The sequence below is a fragment of the Pundamilia nyererei genome, unplaced genomic scaffold (assembly GCF_000239375.1).
Source record: "Pundamilia nyererei isolate P.nyererei 1_Seehausen unplaced genomic scaffold, PunNye1.0 scaffold00256, whole genome shotgun sequence".
Classification (NCBI taxonomy): domain Eukaryota; kingdom Metazoa; phylum Chordata; class Actinopteri; order Cichliformes; family Cichlidae; genus Pundamilia; species Pundamilia nyererei.
This window is the reverse complement of record NW_005187657.1, coordinates 386,093-409,153: the sequence shown is the minus strand read 5'-3', so window position 1 is coordinate 409,153 and position 23,061 is coordinate 386,093. Positions and strand designations below refer to the sequence as shown.

The 23,061-nt window shown below is 42.6% G+C and overlaps 2 protein-coding genes across 2 annotated transcripts in view; both read left to right on the top strand.

Annotated features, from left to right (window-relative positions):
* The window catches only part of LOC102199618 (neurotrypsin), a 29,499-nt gene extending 20,493 nt beyond the window's left edge, over positions 1-9,006 (top strand). Inside the window, exons 6-14 of the mRNA XM_005749845.2 lie at positions 743-890; positions 3,177-3,355; positions 3,741-3,882; positions 3,983-4,191; positions 4,285-4,426; positions 4,762-5,040; positions 5,173-5,295; positions 6,221-6,501; positions 7,815-9,006. Coding sequence (XP_005749902.1) covers positions 743-890; positions 3,177-3,355; positions 3,741-3,882; positions 3,983-4,191; positions 4,285-4,426; positions 4,762-5,040; positions 5,173-5,295; positions 6,221-6,501; positions 7,815-8,137 — 1,826 coding nt within the window. The 3' untranslated portion in view covers positions 8,138-9,006. The remainder of the gene's footprint in view (positions 1-742; positions 891-3,176; positions 3,356-3,740; positions 3,883-3,982; positions 4,192-4,284; positions 4,427-4,761; positions 5,041-5,172; positions 5,296-6,220; positions 6,502-7,814) is intronic.
* A 9,371-nt stretch (positions 9,007-18,377) lies between these two features.
* The window catches only part of LOC102199330 (uncharacterized), a 34,396-nt gene continuing 29,712 nt past the window's right edge, over positions 18,378-23,061 (top strand). Inside the window, exon 1 of the mRNA XM_005749844.1 lies at positions 18,378-18,656. Within this exon, the coding sequence (XP_005749901.1) occupies positions 18,581-18,656 (76 nt within the window). The 5' untranslated portion in view covers positions 18,378-18,580. The remainder of the gene's footprint in view (positions 18,657-23,061) is intronic.

Here is a 23,061-nt window from a genome sequence, read left to right as displayed (position 1 = left end):
GTACTTGTAACTGTCCTCTATGTCTGCAATGTTGCCTTCTGGTAGTTCAATCCTCTCAGTTCTGACTACCTTCCCTCTCTTTGTTACCATCCGACTACACTTCTCCAGTCCGAACGATATTCCAATGTCATTGCTGTATAGCCTGGTAGTGTGGATCAGTGAATCGATGTCTTGTTCACTCTTGGCATACAGCTTGATGTCATCCATGTACAGGAGGTGGCTGACAACTGCTCCGTTCCGTAGTCGGTATCCGTAGCCAGTCTTGTTAATGATCTCACTGAGGGGCCTATGCAGAACAGCAGTGGGGACAGAGCATCTCCTTGGTAGATCCCGCACTTGATGGTGACTTGTGCTATGGGCTTGGAGTTGGCCTCTAGTGTTGTACGCCACATCCCCATTGAGTTCCTGATCAGTAATTAGATTTCATCAAGTTTCAAGAAATTAACCAGCTGCTGCCCAGAAACGACTGAATTTGTTGGCTTCAGTACTTACTTTTGTAGAATAAGGAGGGGATGTTTTTCTCATTATCATTTAATATTTTAATATGGCATTATTAGTTCATTAGAAGTATATAATCAGCTTTGCATTAAACATAAATCGAAGTTTTTGACCTTACATCACTCGTTCACCTCGCTGCATCATACTGTTGTTCGTTCAAAACAATAACATTAATAACAATAATGAACAAGAGTAACATATTACTGTCGCTAGTATACAAATGGTTGCTTCAACACTTTGCCAGGTACTGGAATCCCTTTAAGGCTGGTAGGAGGCCTGGAGGAATTTGAGGGGCGTGTGGAGGTGTACCATAACGGCAGGTGGGGAACCATTTGTGATGACCAATGGGATGATCTTGATGCAGAAGTGGTGTGTCGACAGTTGGGCTTGGGGTAAGAAAAAATCAGCTGCTGCTACACACAGAATGCAAGATCTGTCATTGTATGTAGTGGTCAGTGGTCAATTAAACACCTGAAAACTAAGAACAGGGCTAAATACACTCAGGGAAAGAAATACAAGAACCAATATAAACGTAAAAACAACCCGGAGTCACAAAAATGACAAAACCCGAAAGCCCCAAAACACAAACGACTCAGGACCACGGCAGCATTGCCTCCCTCCTGTTACATATAAAGTCCTTCCATGTAAAAGTCTTAATGAACAATGAGTTCAGCGCTTTAGGTGAGCTTAACTATCCCTACATTCAAATTTCAATTGAAATGAAGTTTCTGCAGAAGAAAGTCTGTATTCACTCGTTTGTTTGAACCCTGCTCCAAAACCTTCTGTGTCTCTTTTTGGGGGGATGTTGCATGCACTCGGTGCCGACAGGTACGTATCGCTCTGCTCCACATCCCCTCACACCATCTGCATCTATGTAGCTTGGAAAACAAATGACTGGACTTCTTTAAGTTGCTTGTAACTTACAGATCCTAAGATAGACAGGAGGTAAACCACTCGAGAGTCACACTTTAGAAAGTTCTGCAAAGCAACTTACAGAAGTCCAATCGCTCCTGAGATTAGCATGACCTGGATGACTGAGAACCTACACAGACTTATTAAGCTCACCCGTACACACTCATAGCTTAATAATTTACTGTACCATAGATTCCCGATAAACCATTTCTCATCTTAATTTATCGGCCTCTATAAAGCTGTGACATCACCAGCAAAATGCATTATGGGAACGTTGTTTACACAAGCCTAAGTTGATAATGGAATACATGACATAGGGTTTGAAAATTAAATTGTGGACGTTAGAAACTCATCAGGTGGGCTGCTGTTGTAAATGACCATGATGTAGGCCCTTCAGGGCAGCTGTGACTAAGGTGGTAGAATGCATCGTCTATCAGTCGGTTTGTCAGTGGATTGATCCCGACTGCTCCAGCCGTGTGCCGAAGATGCCCCCGATGAAGCCATTGGAGTGTGAGTGTAGAAAGATAAAAGTGTTATGTGACTGAGTGAATGAGAATTGCAGTAGAAACAAGTCTGAGTGCTCAGTAGACTAGAAAAGCTGGTATATACGTATTAGTCCATTTACCATGTTTCCAGAATGGAGTAAGATTTCTGTGCTTTCCAGCCTGGGAGCAACAACAAGGAGCTGAGGTCATGAAGCCAACAATAGTGTAGTTGGAAGGAAGACAACAGTTCAGAAAATGTGTTTGGATGATCACGGCATTGTCACATTGGTAAGTTAAACCACATGTAACTGTTTACATGTCATACAGCTATTGCTGCACCTTAGATGTGGCTGTAGTTAGATGGCAGCTAGAGTCGAAGAACGTCTTCATGCTTCTGTCTTTAAGAAACAGCTTTGAAAATGTGCCAAAGCTAACACAAACAGTATCTTTGCACTTTGATTTTAGACAAATTATCTTATGAAATGCAACATTATAATTCACACTGGGTAACATTGTTACAACTTAGACATGCAGAAGTCAATGTGGCTACTTCTCACCAGTGCAATTAAGAACAAAGACTGTAATGCAATGAAATATTATGCCATAATAAGTAACATATAACTACTTTATGCTTGAATGACTTTTATTTTACACTGTTGTCCTTACAGACAGAAGGTCCTGAGTGTAGCCAGGCCCTTTCTGTGTGCAGCTTGCATGTTTCTCTCCATGTCTGTGTGAGTTCTCTCCAGGTATTCTGGCTTTCTCCCAAAGTCCAAAGACATGCAATTAGTGTGGTTAGGTTAACTAGTGATTCTAAACTGCTCATAGGTGTGAGAGTGAGCGTGAATGGCTGTCTGTCTCTCTGTGTTAGCCCTCTGATAGACTGGCAACCTGTCCAGGATGTACCCCATCTCTCGCCCCAATAAGGTAGCTGGGATAGCCTTCAACCTCCCTGCAACCCTGAATTGGATCATTTAGGACCCAGGATGCAGACTTGTGGTAGAGTTAATAAATAAACAGCAAATCTTTATGAGGAGATGAAGAAGGTCCAGGATCTGGAAAAACAACGTCTAAAAGTCCAACTGGGAGACATGTGAGGGCGGGATCTGAGGATCAAAGATAACACAGGAAAACACTTAATTATATGCAGGATCACATACCAGCACTAATGCTCACTGTACATATATTTGGACCGTACATCCGCAGCTTATTCATGTATTCATAATATATTTCTGGTGTCTTGTAGTGCATATGTAAATTCTCAGTTGTCCTGACCAACAGGGGTGTTGCCAAAGCATGGACGCGGGCCCACTTTGGCCAGGGTTTTGGTCCAGTTTTGCTGGCTCGGGTTCAGTGCACAGGCAATGAACTCTCTCTAGAAGATTGTCCTCATAGCAACTGGGAACAGCACAACTGCGAACACATGGACGATGCAGGGGTGTCTTGCAATCCATATACAGGTCAGAGCCAAGGAAGGAAGCACACACCAACCCCAGCCTCTATGTGACTACAAAATTCGAGTAACGATCAGCTTTTTCTTTGGGTCTGGTGTGTTTACGTGCACACTGTGTGACTTATATATATTGCTCTGAATATTTATTTTAGTCCTAAGACTTTGATGACCTATTTTTCCCTTTAGAGCCGCTACAAGGTCAACAGTCTTTTGTTGTGGGTAAAATTTCCTGTGAGCTTTTGTTAACACTGTTCAGTGAGTTGTTGATATACTGCTTTTAGTAATTATTCAGCTAAAGTCCAACCTAAACGTAGCAGCCTTTGAAAGACCTAAAGCAGTAAAACAAGTTGTTCATACTTACAAGTGTGTAATTTAGCGATGCGTGGTCTCAGATGGTGCAGTTCGCCTGGTGGGAGCAACCAGCGACCGGGAGGGTCGCGTGGAGATTTACTACCAGGGACAATGGGGCACTGTGTGTGATGACAGCTGGACTGAGCTCAATGCCCAGGTAGTGTGCAGACAGCTCGGTTTCAGGTCAGTGCGTCTTCATATCACACAACAATAGTCTGAGTGAACTTATAGGGAACTATTGTTTTTGTTGTTTATCTCATTCATGCATTTTCCCTGCCTGCAGGGGGCGAGCAGAAGTGGCTCCTGAGAAGGTGTATGAAGAAGGCAATGGGTTGATCCAGCTGGATGAGGTGCAGTGTGACGGGACAGAGACCACTTTACTGGCCTGCACTCATTCTCAGTGGAGACAACACGACTGCTCACACAGTGAGGATGTAGGTGTTCTCTGTCACAGTGATGCCAATGAGATACAAAGTAATTACGCACCCATAGGTACGTTTCTGAGTAGCACTACGCAGATCAACATCAACTCAGCATTTCGCTGTGGCAGTAACCACACATTGTCCCTCTGATCTCTGTTTTCAGGCCCTCTGGTGCGTTTGGTTGCAGGAGAGACCAGGAGGGAAGGCAGAGTGGAAGTGTTTGTTAACGGCCAGTGGGGAAGTGTGTGCGATGATGGCTGGAATGACGTTAATGCAGCTGTAGTTTGTAGACAGCTGGGATTCACGTTAGTATGACAACATTTTTACAGATATATTTGTCCTAGAAGGCTGTGTCAGTGGTTTTTCCTATTGTAAGTGAAAAGTTTCATCCTCTTGTGTTCTGTATTCAGGGTGAAAAGGAGCTTATGGTTATGATTCATATAGGTGGCTGTAGGAGAGTGTGTGATATCGCAAAGTGCATAACAGCAATGAATAAAGCTGTATATGAATGTGTGTGTGAAGAGTGAATGAATGCCTGCGCAATGCAGAAGCAGGCAGTAGTAACAATACAGCACACACAATGACATATACACTCATACAATAAAAGAATAAGTGTTTTGTCTCCGTGCTGTCCTTGCAGTGGCGTGGCTAAAGCTCGATCTATGGCGTATTTCGGTGAGGGTCAGGGTCCAATCCATCTGGACAATGTGCGATGCTCAGGAACTGAAACATCCTTAGGCCAGTGTCCAGCTGAAGGACAAGAAGGCCATGATTGTCGCCACAGCGAGGACGCAGGTGTCATCTGTGATTATACACTAGATCCCACGGGAACCGGTGCCTCGGCAATGCAGAGCTGTGGCCGCAGACTCAGTCGTCAGCGTCGTCAGCGAAGAATCATAGGAGGAGAAAAGTCACTGAGGTTAGCGTACACGCACATATGCACTCAGAAGTTTCATGTCAGTGGGACCTTTTTGCTGCTTGAGAAGTCTCATGGCAGTTTGACAGTGTCTTTGACTGAAACAGCTCTGAGAGTCTGACTCTTTGATTTCAGGGGTGAGTGGCCGTGGCAGGTGTCCCTGTGGCTCAGGTCTCAGTCTAAAGGCAACCATCCTCTGTGTGGCGCCTCACTCATCAACTCCTGTTGGCTTGTTACTGCTGCCCACTGCTTCAAGAGGTAGGAGGCAGTTCACTCACATTGTTCCTAATGTGAGTGATGTTGGCCCACCGTCTTCAAATCAAACAAATTCATGTTAAACATTTGTGCTGCTTTTGTTTCAATGTTATTTTTTAGAGGTCATCCAAGGTCAACCAGCCCCCCCCCCACATTAACAAAATCAAACACAATTGGTGTCAATCAATGGTGCTATGTCTGGTTTGTGATGAACTACCTATTATTTTTGGAGTGATTATATTAAACTTTAGAGCATAGGTGTCAGACTCTGGCCCGCAGCCTAATTACATTTGGCCGGCGAAGCCAAACCAAATTATTATCAGAGCTGGCCTGCTGGTGTTATACAGCTAATATATATATTGTTTAGTATTAAGCTTTGCTTGTTCTATATTCAGGTTTTCAGAAAAACCTGTTTGAGTCCATAAGAAGAGATTCATTCTTGTATCTAGAGGAAGATTTTTTTTCAATAAATATTAATGTTAGCCCGCGACCTTGTTCCAGTTTTGAATTTTGGCCCACTGTGAGTTTGAGTTTGACAGCCCTGCTTTAGAGGCTCAACAGTTGCATGTATCTCGTTTTTCTAACAGGAAACATGCCTTCATTGTTCTGATAGTTCTGTATTTTGCCTGCCTATCAGCTCTGGCATTCAATTCAGTTCAATTCAATATTATTTACACAGCGCCAAATCACAACAACAGTTGCCTCAAGGCGCTTTATATTGTAAGGTAGACCCTACAATAATACATACAGAGAAGAACCCATCATGTGACCCCCTATGAGCAGCACTTTGGCGACAGTGGGAAGGAAAAACTCCCTTTTAACAGGAAGAAACCTCCAGCAGAACCAGGCTCAATAAACACTTGATTAGCTAAGATGAAATCCCCCTCAGCTTTAAGACATTAAATAGGGATTTTCTTCTCACCTCCAGATTTGGCAGAGACCCGGCGCGATACGTCTTACGTCTCGGTGACTACCACACCGTGGAACAAGATGACTTCGAACGCACGTTGTCCCCAGAACGCATCATCATTCACACAAAGTACCACAGTCAAAGCTGGGAGTATGATATAGCCCTGCTGCGTCTGAAAGGCACAGAGGGAAACTGTGTGGCATTCAACCCTCACACTGGTGCTGTGTGTCTGCCAGAGCCAGGTGACAAGTTGGAGAAGAGGCTGACTGCCTGTGTAATAACTGGCTGGGGCATCACAGGTAAGTTTCACGGTTGATCTGATATCCTCGTGTTGGTGTTGTTCCCAGATCATCATACTAAATGTTGTTCCAGGATCAACGTTGCAAGTGACCAATCAGAATGTTGTGACGTCATACTTTTGCGACTTCGGGAAAAACCGGCGTAAAACAAAAAACTGTACTTAAGCTGCGTGAAACCGCCTCTGTCCGCCGATCAACGGACCCTGACCCTAGCCCTTTAATAAACAGTAAGCAGAATTGATATTGTCCTTGCAACATTGGAATTTCATAAATGCATGAATGGCTTGGTGCACAAAGGAATAACGTCACAACAATGTGATTGGTCACTTGCAATGTTGAACCTGGAACAACATTTTCATGATGGTCTGGGAACAACACCAACACGAGGATATCAGATCATCCAAGTTTCACTGCAGGCTCGCTGCTCATCATGTCAACATGTTTCTTTGCTGCAGAATTTGATGGTTCAATCTGTCTTTAGATTTGTTCTTTTTTCTTTACAGAGCAGAAAATGCAACAACAGTTTATGTAATTATAGTGTCCATATATGTAAGGGTAGCATCTGGAGAAGACTTTGGGACAGAGTCACATGGTGTCCTCATTTTAAGCTTTTACCTTCTAAAGAACAGAGAATCCATCCACATCAGATTTGTTCAGTATATATTTGTGCAAAACAAGTGATCAAGTTTAGGGGAACACACCAGCTCTTGTTAAACATCAAAATCTGACTTTCACTTTGATCCAGTAACAATCCTCTCTGGGATGGGCTGCACATAGCTGGCAGGTGGTGGGACCTTACAAATGTGTGGAGAAAAGAACAACTGAGAAACAATAATATTTTTGTGAAGCTTTGATCAACAGTCCTGTATGTTTACTCCAATATTCGCGGCTCTTTGTGGTTTGTGGTGGATTCAACGATATATACGGAGATGATGCACAAGCTGACAGTATAACGATTTATTATAAAGAATTCAGTGAGTGAATCTAATCAGCATCAGCCTTAAATATAAACTGATGTCAGCTCATCCTGATGCAACTAACACTGACCATGAACACCATGTCTGCTGTGTACCAGTCCAACATACTGCAGTTAGTTTATGTGGTGCCAAACCACAACTGCAGCTGCCTCAGTTTACATTGTAAGACAAAGAGTCTACAATAATACACAGAAACTTTGTACTGCAAACTTCACCAAAATAGGTCTACAGTATTTTCATCCACCAGTGTTTTTCAAATTCAGGATTCATTTCTATCAGGTGTTTCATTCTCATGTAACTGAGACTTTCTTCCATCTTTTCTATGTCTGCTGCCAGACTCAGAGTACTCACACACCCTGCTCCAGGCCTGGGTCCCTCTGCTTCCAGCCTTGACGTGTAAGAAACGATATGGAAACCGCTTCACCAGCCGCATGCTATGTGCCGGGAGCCTGTCGAAGCACCACCGTGTGGACAGCTGCCAGGGTGACAGTGGGGGTCCGCTGGTTTGTCAGGGGGAGAGGGGTCACTGGGTGCTGACAGGAGTCATTTCGTGGGGTCATGGCTGTGGTAACCCCTCTTTCCCTGGGGTTTACACTCGTGTTAGCAGGTTCCTGCGATGGATTAACAAGGCTATCAACAAGCCCTACAAGAACCAGTGATCAAGAGAAACAATCAAACAATCCTGCGTCATAAAGTGAGTTCAGAGCTTGTTGTCTTAAGAGGAAGTAAACCTGCTGGGTGTTACACCTGGAACCTCACACTAGACTGGTTTGGATCATCTGATTAAGTTTCCAGATTGTTTCATCATGGATTTGATTGCCACAGTATGTTATTTTCAGTTTCATCAAACACATTTAGAAATTAGACAAAGATAACACAAGTAAACACAAATCAGTTTCTCAATGAAGGGAAGAACTCCAAACCTAGATGGAGCAAGTCCACTGGAAAGATCTGCAGGGTCACATGACACATGCATGTGAGGCTTTGATTAACCGCACACAGAATATAGGTTTTGATAACCTGGTCCACAGAGCAGCAATGTGTGCTGATATAAAACCCTTATTTCAGCTGATGTTGTGGTTACTTGGTGGGTGTTCGTTTCTTTTACTGCTGCACATTTAATACGCAGCTGATCTCAAATAGTCAGCGTACTTAAAAGGAAAACCTACTCGTTACAGGAACATATGCACCCATTTACAGCTTGTCACTCCATAGTACTTTTCCATAATATGCATCCAGTATGTCAGTATTATAATGTTTATGTCATGTATGTATGCACAGCCTTTAATTATTTAAGAAAAAATCTGTGCTGACTTTGTTAACTTATACAAATTAAAGTTGACCAATTAAAAAAAAACCTGGTAACCACAAATCAGTACCAGCTGGATGACCATATCTCCATTATTATGAAAATGAGGTGAAATGTTTGCCCTGTCTCCAACAGAGTGCAGGTGCACTGAAGATGTTCTGGTCGCGTGTGATGACCACTCATGTTATTAAAATAATTTATGTTGTTTCTTCTCCTTGATTTGGCGCCCACAACCCTCTCACTGTTATTCATTCAGTTAATTTCAGTTTTATTTATACAGCAGCAGTCACCTCCAGGGGCTTAGGCCTATATTGTACAGAAATGTTAGAGAGAAAACCCCAACAATCTGCTGCTGTGAGGCCCCATGAGCAGCACTTGGGTCAGGAAGAGAACGCTCTTCAGACTCAGGAAAGCACACCCATCTGCTGCAACCAGTGAAGAGAAGGAGGACAGAAGACATAAAAGCCTAAGAATAGTTTTCATTTTAACATGGTTGTTCCTGTGGTGGTCCTCGTTGGGTGCTCTGCAGGGCCTCTGGATTTCTGGGTCCCGGGTCTCCTCCATGCATGCCTCATGACCTGGGGGTCAGGGATATGGCTCCCCATACCCACTATTAGACACTTTCATGGAGAAATCTTATGATCATAAGTGCGCTCACACACACACAGGTACTCCGAGACAAACACTCTTGGTTGGCTCCTGCCTCTAAATCACAGGTGTCAAACTGCAGGCCTTGAGGGCCAGTGTCCCTCAGGTTTTAGACGTGTCCTTGATCCAACACAGCTGATTTAAATGGCTAAATGACCTCCTCAACATGTCTTTAAGTTCTCCAGAGGCCTGGTAATGAACTGATCACTTGATTCAGGTGTGTTGACCCAGAGTGAGATCTAAAACCTGCAGGACACCGGCCCTCAAGGCCTGCAGTTTGACACCCCTGCTCTAAATGGTCCCTTTGGGTGGTGTTCGCGTTCTCTGCAGTAGAATATCACTTCCTGTTCCAACACACAGTGATGTGTTTGTATAGCTTATCTGCGTAGCAATTTAATTAAAAGCTTAAAGGTGACTTCTTATTCAATACCCCAATTACTTACCTGGATGACTGAGCATGCATCAAGACGTTGTTGATGCATAGTGTAATCGTCACTCTGTGTACTCACTAATTTATATTCACAGTCTCAACCTACTCCTGCTTTAGGGTTTCGCTAGCTTAGCTTATCTCATAACCCACTTGCTAGCAGCCTCCTTTAGCAATACTGATACTTGTAATAAATGTAGCATATTTTCACCTCCTGAGGCCTGGATCACAGAATAGCCGTGAAAAACCCGTAGCCAGCCAGGGACCTGTTGTAGCCGGTGCAGCCAAAGGTAGCGTAGGCCCCGCTAGCTGTCCCCTGGCAGACTGTCCTGAGCAGCCGTGGAAACAGGATGGCTCTTCATGTGTCTAACTGCTTTTCCCCACTCAGCGACACGCCCGCCGGGGATCAAACTCTGGTAACTGGCGATTCTGTTCTGAGACGTGAGGTTAGAGACACCAGAAACCATAGTGGGTTGTCTTCCAGAGCAGGCGACATTGAGGGAAATTTAAAACTGCTGGCTAAAAGTAAATATAAATTCAGTAAAATTATAGTTCACATCAGCAGTAATGACACCCGGTTACATCAGTCGGAGGTCAATAAAATCAATAATGAATCGCTGTGTAACTTCGCCAAAACATTTTTCTCTGGACCCCTCCCCAGTCAGACCAGGAATGACATGTTTAGCCACATGTTCTCCTTAAATCCATGAAGCCAGATAACACACATCCATTAATGAAACTGCAGGAATGCCTTAAAGACATACAGACCTGGATGGCCTCTAATTCTCTGCTTTTAAATTCAGATCAAACTGAGGTTATTGTACTGAAGGGTCTGCAGCCTAGGCCTATTAGAAGGAGAATTAGAGGTTATCCAGGTGTTCAGATCAGCCATTTCTCTGCAGATGATCAGTTAGCTATATGACAACGACTCTTTCAAGAATTTTTGAGACAAAAGGAATTTTTTGAGACTGGCCTATAATTAGCCAGGTGAGGTAAATAATTGTTAACGATGACCAGCTTAAAGGCGGTGGTACGTAGTTGATTATTAGAGGTAGGTTGGTCACATTTCAGATTGAAGCATTACTTAATGGCAGGACTTCTCTGAGCAGTCTTTGAAGGAATGGGGTCTAAAAGACACGTTGATGCTTTGGAGGAAGTAATTATTGAAGTTAGCTCAGAAAGAACCTTGGAGAGAAAGACGCTACATAAACATCAAAAGCACTGAAAGTAGCTGTTTGTAATAACATGTTGTACACATCAGGAGACGTCAACGGAAGCCGTCCTACAGAGAGCAGATCGAAACATTATTTTTTATTCTTATCACTTTATTGTTATTGCACTAGGAATAAATAATAAGGGAAGTATTCTGAATCAGATGCAAACTTGTGGCCATAGTATAGGCCAGCTCGCACCGGCAACTGTCGGAGGAAGAGGTCAGTGAAGAGGAATCCACCGTCATCTGTTCCTAGCAAGGACAGCGTGCTCTCCATGATCTGGAGAGTGGTACCACCACCCAGGCCCGAGAGAGAGAGGAGTTTCTCGGCCTGCTCTGCGTGGGAGAAGGAGTGGTGCTGCAGCAGCAGCGCCTTGAGAGCGGTGCATTTCCTTCTTTCATTTGGTGGAGGGATCCCAGAGCAGGGTCATCACACGGCGGGTGAACAGCGGATCCAGCAAGGTCACCACATGATGGCATTTTGTGTAGTCGGCTGAAATGCCACAAAGAGCAAACGGAGCTCCAACGTGCACGAACCACGAAGGAGGGTCGTGAAGCCAAAAATCCAGCAGCTTAACCGCCACAGAAAACTAAACAGCAGTGACGTTTGTAGGGTTACTGAAGTTGGGCCAGCTGGTATATAATGAAGTGCTGCATGGTGGCTGGCTGCACAGCTATGGTTAGCATAACAGTGAAGCTGGAGGATGAGCGCTAACTTTTTGCACTCGATAAAAGTTAAAGTGAAGGTTCCTCATGGTTAGAGACAAATGCAGTCGCATGGCAGGATGCTGTACACGGACCAAACTTCAGCCAGGAGAACAACTGAGATCATCCATCCACAATACGAGGTTAGTCATTCATATACTGCTGCAGGGGCTGTAGTTATAATAAAAAACGAGAGAGGACAACAGTGATCAGTGTTTTTAGCGGCTTGTTCAGATTAAATAGAACAAAATACAAAACATTAAAACATGTTAAAAACAAAACACCTTAATAAACAGAGTAATTTGGAAGCAGGATTCATCAGGTCATCACTTAAAGATTGGAGCTGTGAATGTTGTAATGCAGTACAGATGTTATTATTACCGCCGTCACATCCTGTTTATGACAGTTAAAATAAATAACATTCACATAAGGAATAAAATTGTCTCATGTAAACTGTATGTGGTGTTAAATAGGCCTATATTACTCTTCTTTAATGATCATAAGGCTGGTACTTCAAGAGCCATATATTTTATGAGGTGTTACTCATTGTGAAAAATTTGAGAACCGCTGCATTAGTTCGTAAGGATTAACACGTGTGTCACACTGAGACCGCAGGTCCTTTAACTCTCCAGCAGAGGGCAGATGAAACAAGCTTGTGTAAGGAAGAGGACTGCCTTTCTAGTATTGTACAGCACTTTAGGAACACCTTTGCACTTTATTAAAAGCACTTTAACTAGCACTTTATTTAGCATCGCACTTTAGGTATAGATTTTCACATTAATAACATTTGCACACAAGAGGTTTAATTATTTATTGAGTATTTTAATAATTAGCAAGTAGCCTTTTTCCAGGTCCTCCAGCTGCTCCACATTAAGAAATGTGGTGGTTGTCTGTGAGGAGGAAAGAATTAAAGTAACGTGTGTGCAAAGACAAGAGGTAAAGGTGGTGCAAAGAATTGGTTGAGATGTTGAGATGTGATTGCTCGCCTGTCTTTCCTGTGTGCTCTCCAGGGTGCAAATGTTTGTCTGTTTAGTGCTTAACAGCTGAGAGTATTGAAGGCTGCCAGCTGTTATTGGATGTGAGTGAGTGTTGTGCTTATATTGTCTGTTTTACCCTTTTATTATTTGTTATCTGATGTGCAGCACTTTGTGATTCTGTCTAGAAAGGTGCTATATAAACCAAATTTTATTTATTTATTTATTTAAGAAAGCTGGACATGCAAGTAACTGCCTTAGAGCTATACAGGCAAATAAATGCCTCTTGTTTCCACCATACTGTGTCTTGGTCTTCCTCACTGTAAATCCAGCCGCAAAAGGCCGTTACAGCAAGCTATTGTAGCGCTCTCACTCCGGCCTAGTGATTTTCAGACTTTTCCCTAGCATACCCTATGGAAGAGGATTAGGGCCACGGAAAAAAAAGTGGGTCTTTTTTTCTGACTTTTTTCTCATAATTCTGGAAAAGAAGAAAAAAAGACCCACTTTTTTTTCAGTGGCCCTAATCCTCTTCCATAATATCCTCCGTTAGAAACTGAACACAATTCATACACACTGACGCCACAATTTTATTTATCTAGGAAAGGAGATTAATAAAGACACTTGGAGAAATAAACTTATCAGCAGTGTTTTTTGGCTTGTTTTTGTTTTTCCCTGTACCATATCATGACATCAAGCATTACATTTTTTTACAGCATTTAACAGCATATTTGTGTCCTGATCATCTGCTGAAACCCTGCAACGGCTCCATGCACCCAGTTTGACAACCAGCCAAGCTCATCTCCTTTACATGTTGACTTTCAAACGTCCCTCATTACTGATGGATATTTCTCACATCCAGATGAATAGTATCAGCCTTCTGGGATTTGTCTTACCTGGAAAACCCAAGACTGAGAGTTGTCTAAAATGAAGCAAACTGTAGAACTTTCTTCGGTGTTAATTACAGGCTAATGTAGTATCTGCAGTTTGGAGTGAGTTTGACTTTATGTTGTGTAACATGGCAAATGGTCTGGTTCTTATATGGCGCTTTTCTAATCTAAGCACTCAAAGCGCTGAACGACTAATTCTAAACTGACCTCCAGACTCTGATGGATGCATCGCAGAGCAACATGGGATTAGGATCTTGCCCAAGGATATTTGGCATGCAGACAGGTGGAGCCTGGGATCGAACCGCTAACCTTCTGGTTAGTAGCTGACTTAGTCTACCGCCTGAGCTACAGCCACCTAAAAGGTGTATGGTTACCTGAGTCAAAAGAACAATTTTACTGTAACTCAATACAATAGAATATGCAAAGCTTAGCAATGTTGAGCAAATGAAAGAAAGCAGTCATATTTGTTTAATATGTGCATTGAAGGTCATATCATGGAAAAACAGCTGTTTACTACCTTGCACAGTGCAATCAGTTTTCCTGCTAGAAATTTCACAGTTCCCGTTAGAGCCAATAACCAAAGTAAAAACAAACAAAAATGATCCCATTCAGTAGCACTTAACAGGTCAGTTCCCCTACCCTGGAAAACTGGCTCATGATCCTCATGCAGTCACTACAGTAACACTACAGTAACACTACAGTAACACTACAGTAACACTACAGTAACACTACAGTAACACTCTCAGTCTCAACACTTATTAGTCTTAATAAAGGTTTACAGCTGTCACACACTGCCTTAGAATAGTTTTGGTGCACTGATGTATTAACCAACCAATATACCTTTCTAGAGCTAGGCCTAATAAACACACACACACACACACACACACACGCGTGAACTTCAACTGTGATGAGAGTCCCGTCACGGTTAATGTTGTTTCTTCAGTGCTTTTCCTTCTGACGTTTGGAGGGCGAAAGGAAAGAGCCAACATCCGTGATCGTATCTGACAAATGAAATAAGAGTGATTTCCTCAGGGTAACTCTGACAATTAGTGGATGGACATAAAAGGTCTTACAAGCTGATTACGCATGGATAACCCAATTTAGAGCAACTAGAGCAAGTGATAGGGAGGGTCATACTGGAAGGTTGTTAAAATGTTTTGATTGCTCCCTCCCTGTGACCACTCTGACTTGGGTTATACCAGTTCCTGTCTTCAGTCTTGTGATCTTTTTTAGGTGAAATTTGTGGTCAGAATGAGCAAAGATTATTTTCTGCTTTAAATGATTTCTCTGAAAGGTTCTTTTTTCAGGGTGGAATGATCGCACAGCACACACGTTTATTGACTTTGAAAAGAAAAACTGGGTAAACAAGTTTGAATTTCATTTGGATTTCTCTAATCTACACAACTTTTTAGGATCACAGTGGGCATCTGGTGTTTTTCCACTGCCTTCCTGTGTTTACTTGTGGAGCCCTGGTTCCTCACCTACCACACTCACCTGTCATCCACTGACAACAGTCAGCAAGTCTGTATTTAAGAGCAGCGCAGTCATCTATTCTCTGCCAGTTTGTCACCCATCTCACTTACCTCACTTAAGTCACTGCTTCACTCCCCTGCAGCTCAGTTACCTGGACGCTGGTCTCTTTGGCATGTCTCTGTAACCCACTCCTCAGAATCAAAACTGTTCACCGCTTTAATCTGCCTGTCCTCCTGCCTCCTCTGTATTATCAGGAAAACCAGGTTGGAACCACATTCCCAGACACTCCCCCAGTTGCCCTCCCCAGAGCCTCACGGCCTCCACCTGCAAAATGAGTGTTCTTCTCGATTCCTTGCATTAACTCCAAACTTCAGAACCTAATAAAGTCCTGATCAAAAGTTTAAGAGTACTTGAAAAATGGTAAAAAATAAATAAATAAATAAAATCATATTTTGCATGGTTGGATCTTAACGAGGTTCCAAGTCGAGCTTCAACATGCAACAAGAAGACTGCCGTGTTTCCACCTCTGTCAGCCCCCACGCTTCTGGGGGCATTGCTGCAGCTTCCCACTAGGGCTGGGCGATATATCGAGTTTTTTAAAAATATTGATATATTTTCATACGAGATATAAGATGTGACAATATCGTTTATATCGATATAGCTTATGTTACGTTATAATTATACTTGTGGAGCCGCAGGTTTGCCTCTCTTTCGTCCACTTTTGTCTCTACGCCGCGTTACTCGGCCTCGCCTCTCCTTCACTGAACACAACTCCCCCTCCCCCATAGCTTCATCTGCAGGCAATGACAAGATGAAAGCGGAAAATCTCCGTTAGCGAGTTACCGCGGATCGTCCCGTGCGTGGGGCTGGACGGCGTCAACATGTTAGCGAGCTAACCACGCTAACGAGCTAACCGCGCTAACGACATGCAGCCCGGAGGAGCTGCACGGCCTAAAATCCTTTCATTTTCTCAAAACTCGACAGTGCGCCTTATGTATGAATTCTGGTTGTGCTTACTGACCGCGAACCGATTTTATGTGGAACACAGCGCTCAGCAATCTGTCAAAAAATGTTTTAATATGACTTTGCTAAGCTACGGAGCTGCACCGCTTGATGGATTGTTGGAGGATTACGGCTACCGGGGAGGAGCCTCGCGGAGTGATACGTACTGTGCTTCAACGTAATATTACCGTACTGTGTGTGTATAAGGACCACAAATGGCACCTGTTCAGAGACGTGGTGCAGCTGTGAAATCTGTCTCTTTGTTACTATGCTCAGCGTCTGTTAGTTTACATTTTGACTGCACAATTGTGAGCTTTTTGTTATGCACAAAAACAACATTGTTTTCTTTTATTTATGGACCATGATTATTTAATAAATGCTGATAATTTATTTTTAAGTAATTTCTTCATGTACATCTACGCTGTCTGTAAATAAAAGTGCCTGTGTGACATCTGGGACACAGTGTGACTAAGAACTCTCTTTTTGTTCTTAACTTATGGCTTTAAAAAAAAAAAATCGAGATATATATCTTATATCGCCATCCAGCTAAAAAATATCGAGATATGAATTTTGGGTCATATCGCCCAGCCCTACTTCCCACCCTCATTATCAAGCACATTTCTGACAGAAACACAGGCATTTTCATAGTCACACACTCAAACAATATAGGACGAATAAAAACTAAAAAAGGACTGGTCATTGGCATGGTCTGGACTTCCCGTAGTCTACGATAAACTCCCTGTTCTCTGAGGTGTTGAGCTGTAGTAGGCTCCTCTGGCTCCAGACAAAGTCGCTCACCAGATTTCTGTTCTCATCGTCTCTGCCATTCCTAACACACCCCATGATGCCTGTGTCATCTGCAAATTTCTGACACATCACTGAGCAGAAGTCTGAAGTGTATAAGGTGAAGAGAAGAGGGGCCAGCACCGTGACCAGTGCTGCTGATATCCTTCAGCCTGATATAGTGGGGTCTTTCCGTGAGATGGCTGCCGATCCAGGTAGCCTCTCCTCCACGTGTCCTATAGTGCCACCTGCAGGCACTGCTTCACCTACCGCTGACTTGATAATTGACCTGTCCTTTATTCTGAAGGTCACCTTCTTCCTGTTGAGGACACCCTTCACCACCTGTGGTTTTTATTAGAAAAACATGCTGCTGGATCCACTGATAAGGACTATGAAGGGATCGCCGGCTGTCTGACTGACTACATGAATATCTGTGTGGATGAGGTCTCCTCTGTCAGCGGATTCAAAGCAGTCTGTCTGCATTTCCCGACACAGTGTGGTGAAGCAGAGGGGTGTACTGTAGCTAAACAACATTATGGTCTGCCTTTCAGAGTGGGGGTAGAGGTGTGACTCCGTATGCATCCCTTACATTAGCATGCAGTAGATCAGTTGTCCTGTTATTCCTAGTGGACAGTTCACAAACTGGTGGAAGCAGGCAAAGTGGGGTCCAGTGAGACGTGATTAAAATCCCTACAGATAATGAAAAGTGCCTCTGAGTACTGTCTGCAGCCACAGGCAGCATCTGCATCATTAATTATTCAAGAACTGTTTTGGACTACATTTTGAAAAAAGCAAACTGAGTCTAACTAATTAAGGTTGAGTCTGTCATCGTCAGCATCTACATGGATGTTAACATCAATCAGCAGAGCTGTTTTATAGTTGCTGAGTGGGACGCTCGACGGCACAGAAATAGGAAAGTGAATGGATGCATGCGCCTTGAGGCCACTGTTGTTGTGATTTGGTGCAATATAAATAAAATTGAATTGAAAAAATGCATGTAGAATGATGATTTAATTGGTTCTTTAAGCGTATTAAAAGGGCTTATGTAAGTTAATATATAATCCTGGACTCCCTTGTGGGGACTATATCGTCCTCCTGGGGGGATCGTGTGATCTAGGCTGTGATGGGGAGAAACAGCCTCCACAGTCTAAACTAACGTGTTTTATTGTTGGACTCCTTTAAAGGAAACAAGTTACAATTTTTACATTGCAAAATTGAAGTAATTAACTTTCATCCATTGCCTACTGAGAAAAGAACGTAATGAGAGTACGACTGCACTACCAGATAAACACTTCTCATTTCGCATATTTGTTTTTGTTACTAAGCTGTGTACATACTGGCAGCACTTCACTCATCGAACATTGCTTTGTAGTCGATGTCTCGTGGCCATTCCCCCTCTGGCTTCCTACCACTCCTCCTCCTGACTGTGAACGCTGCTGCCTGAGCCCAGCCCCTCCTCAGCCTGGGAGCTGCTTTTACTCAAGCACCACAGCAAAGGGACACAGGAATCATGACTCCGCTATCGAGGGCAGCCTCTATGCAAGCTCCTCCAACAACAGACACCTTTCCCACAGCTGATCTTCAAGGCAGAATACATCACGAAGAATCTCTCTTTTCTTTCATCTTTCCTCTCTGAAACTCACATTTAAGTTTTCTGGAATTAAAATTTTGCTACGACGAGATGAGTGTGAAAAAAAAGGCTGCACTTGTCATCAGCTGGCAGAAGTCATTTTCCATCATGGCCCCTTGGAGGAAAGGTAAAGTCTCCTTTTTTCCTCTCATAAAGTCCTGAAGCCTTGGAAATGGCTCCGTCGTCGTTTGCACAGTGATGTCCGTGACTTTTGTTTCTCAGCTTTTGAATCTTGAGCAGCGTGTGAGATTTTAAATTAAAAGCTGATGTCAGTTTCCATGTGTTTGTTTGTGGTACTTGTGCAACTACTAGCAAGCTTTCAGTTTGTAACCATTTAATCACCAGTTAAAGGACAGCCACTAATTTCATCAACACAAAGACAGCACCAAGAATGGGAGAGACTAATAGAAGCAGTTCTGACTCGAGTTACCGTGCTCCTGCACATTCTTGTCTTATCTTAATGGTTTTTGATAAGATGGGGCCCCACTGACTTTGATAAAGAAGACTGAGTAGCATGGATGGATGGCACTGTGGTCAGGAAGCAGTGGAAAACATAACAGGGGCCCCAGCTGTGCCTTCTGTTTCAATGTAAGCTCAGTGTAGGAGGCAGGTGCAAACATATGCTACTAGCTTGATTTCCTGCCCTCACGGCAGGGCTCATCGGATTTATTTTATGTTTGACTGCAGATAAACTGCAGTGGAATTCCTGTTGTGAAACTTTGTTATGCAAATATTCTTTTTAGTACTCAAGTCTAACTGCAATAATAAGACAACACATTTAGAAATGTTCTATTGAAAACAACATTGCTTTAGAAAATAAGAAAGGGCTATGACTGGGGATGCTGTTTTCGGTCCCAGGCCAGTAATGACCGATGAGCTGGGAAGGACTGAAGGGCTCGATGCTTGACTTACTTTGTCATCTGTTCTGTGTACGTAAAATATAAAGGCAATGTCAGTTTCCTTGTTTTTGTTTGTGATACTTTAGTCGGTTGAACAAATCCAGGAAAAAACTGCTTATTTGTCATAATTTATTCAGAATAAACAGTTTCACCGAGATTTAATGACTAAAGACAATCACTACTTTTCATGAAATTGATCCAGACAAGAATTTGATGACTTCTCCACGTCCCTAACAGGAAGCATCAAATTAGACCTGATGGATGTCTCGTAGACAAAAACACACTGATAATATTCCACCACCTTGGCTCTAAGCCCAGAAGTATGGAAGCCCGTTTCCACCACTAAAAACAAAAAAAGGATCCATAACTCAAAATTTCGAGTTATTTTCTCAAAATTTCGACATGTTAACTCGAAATTTCGATTTATGAACTCAAAATTTTGAGAAAACAAACTTGAAATTTCGAGTTATCTTCTCAAAATTTCGACATATTAACTCGAAATTTTGATTTATTAACTCAAAGTTTTGAGAAAAGCAACTCGAAATTTCGAGTTATTTTCTCAAAATGTCGACATATTAACTCAAAATTTTGATTTATTAACTCAAAATTTTGAGAAAAGCAACTTGAAATTTCGAGTTAGCGCTGCCAATCACTAATCTAAGTGAATGACGTCATTTCCTCGTTACCCGGAAGCTGAAGCGTCAGCTACAAATGCTACAGCTAAGCTACCGGTATTACATCCAGTCGCACAGATTGCTGAGTGTTTTCAGCCTGGCTTCACAAATGATGAAATCCCTGTTATTAGCTGAATCACACGGTGTTACTATCAGCAAACGCACTCGCCAAAGCGCCAATTTGTTGGGATCTGTTTTTGAGTGCGCGCTCCTCTGCACCATATGCTTCCGGGTAACAAGAAAGCGACCTCATTCACACATATTTTTGATTGGCAGAGCTAACTCGACATTTTGAGAAAATAACTCAAAATTTCGAGTTATGCATACTAGCTGTTTTGTTTTTATTTAGTGGCGGAAACGGGCTTCCATACAGAAGACCAGCCTTCCTAAAACAACAAAATATGCTTGGCTGTTCCACCTAAGCCTCTTCTTCTGCAGCTCCAGATGATAAGTGGTCAGTTTACCACCCACAGTGACCCTGACAAACACACACCACAGCAGGGCTGTAAAAATAGCAGGCCTGTCGCAGCCTGTTTATGACCTCGTGTTGTCAGAGGCCAACTAAACCAACACCTAAGCCCAAAGGCTTTCCATATGTGTTCTGTGTTGTTTTTAAAAAGAGACAAATGTCGTTCTCTGCATTAAGAGACAGCCAGAGGGCACAAACCAGAAGGTTTAGTCCACATCTATAAGAAAAGTAAAGGGCTCTGGAAAACCACCTTTTATAAGAGCGTGTGCAGTTTGAAGGTGATTTCATGGGAAGAAAAAGTGCTTCACTTAAGGGTGTATGATGATCGTCTTTGGAGCCACATTCACAGTTTGTATTTCTTCCATTTATGATACTTTTGCTTATTCAGCATGTTGCACACATACAGTATACTTTTGTCACGTTTTTTTTATTTAGAAATAAATATTATCTTTATTTTAAAAATCATTTTTACTGGAAACTTTAAGTAACATAGCCTTTACCCAATAAATATCACAGTTTAGCTTCCTCACCTGGTTACTGGCATCACAAATGAAAGAAACAACTGAGGTCATTATCATATCAGCATTATTATTGGTTGAAAAATGTCCAGCAGACAAAAAACATCTGATGTCACCAGAGCTGCTCAAAATGATTTCCAGACAACTGCTCACAGTAAGCATTTGTATTATTATTATTATTACAGTTTGGAAAAGCTGCAGATTAAACACAACCTGGACAACTTTATTTGTTATCGTGATAAAACAAATGATTCTGAGATGCCAAAGGTTTTGTTATTTTTTTGAGGAAATTCATTTTGCAAACATGTAAGTCCATAAGAGCACCATCACCCAACTGTTAATAATAATCATTAAACCATACTCACAATGCAACATTAACTGAGGTCTTGATACCACTTGGGTGCACTTGAATCCAGCGACATACATTTTATCATCACACAGTGCGCGTGCGGAGACAGGATGCTTCCCTCTGCCTTCCAGGCGGCTCAGAGCTTTGTTATTAAGGTGTGAACGCTTAGGCATCAGGACAAGGCAACAAGGCACTCTGCTTACTCTACTTTAACAGCATTAGTCCTCAACTCAGACTTTTTAAGTACTCGCTTGATTGAAAACTCAGTGGAACGTGAATAAATATGATGGAAACAGCTGAAGGACGTCTTCGGACAGAGACGAGCTTTAGAATGAATTTGGGTGGGGGCAGCGTTGGTGGACTGTCTGTAATAATATGTTGCTGGGTTTAGAAAGCACAGACACTAGGACAGAGACTGCTGTAAATTACAGGATAAAATACCTGTTTGTGTTGTTTGGCCAGGATGAGGACAGCTGGATCACGGCGACACCTGTCCAGCTGACAGTTACTGCACAGAGAGCGCTTTAGGGATGGACGGCGATTGGATCACAATGGCCAGAAGTCTGTTCACATGGCCGACGTGGCTTTAGTGTGTAATTGCACTCGCCCGTTTTTGTGTGCAGGCATGAACATGAACAGGGGTGCAGGATTATTGAGACGAGCTGCTGTACATAGTTTCATCGCTCTGATGGTTTTGTCTTTTCTGTTACTTCTTTATGGAAATAAATTCGTGGGCTCTTCTGTCACTGAAAACACATCAGCTGCTATTTGGCTTTGACAAGTAAACTCTGCAAAGGAGTTGCGACTGATAACAAAGCAGCCTCGCCTAATGGACACGTGTGGACCTGCCTCCTCTTCTCCAAGGAGAAGCATCGGTGCTGGCTAACTCTGGGTTAATGCAATAAATGAACAAAACCTTTAATTCAACTGAAGGGAAACTTGTGAGTGGTCAGAGAGTGAGGGCAGAAGAGTAGCATCATATAATAAGTGCTGCTCAGCCTACCTTCAGCACTTTGTGAGACGCTATTAGAATACACTAAAATGTTCACATTATTTCAGATATGGTTATTATAACCTTGTGTTGATGAAGAACGCTCATACCTAGTGTAGCTTTCTAAATGTAATGTTCTGCTCATTTTGTAAGAGTACTGATAATCTCATCTGTATTTCCTCGAATAGTTATCATGTGCTCAAAGTAACAATCTTTAAAAGCAAGTATAGTGCTGTCTTTCAGGCTACATATAATTTAGTTCTAACAGCAGCTCTGTGTGCTGTGTATTTAAAACCAACAACAGTAGCCAGGATGTGTTAAAGTAGGATTTGGCATGAACCCTAAGATCAGGTGTAGCCGTGCACCGTGTGGAAAAGAATTACAAGTCACATAATCACTTGTTTTGTGAGCTGCAGGCTGTGATCAGCTGACACGTGCTGCTCACTGCTTCTTGTGGATTTAGGGCTGAATTCAGCAAGACATAAGCAGATGTTACAAACACTGTGAGGCTGATTTGTAACGCCAGTATAAAATCAAAAACCATCAAATTAAATAAATTCACAAGATAAATAAGAATAATTGATGTGGGGTGGCTGTAGCTCAGGTGGCAGAGCAGGTCAGCCACTAATCAG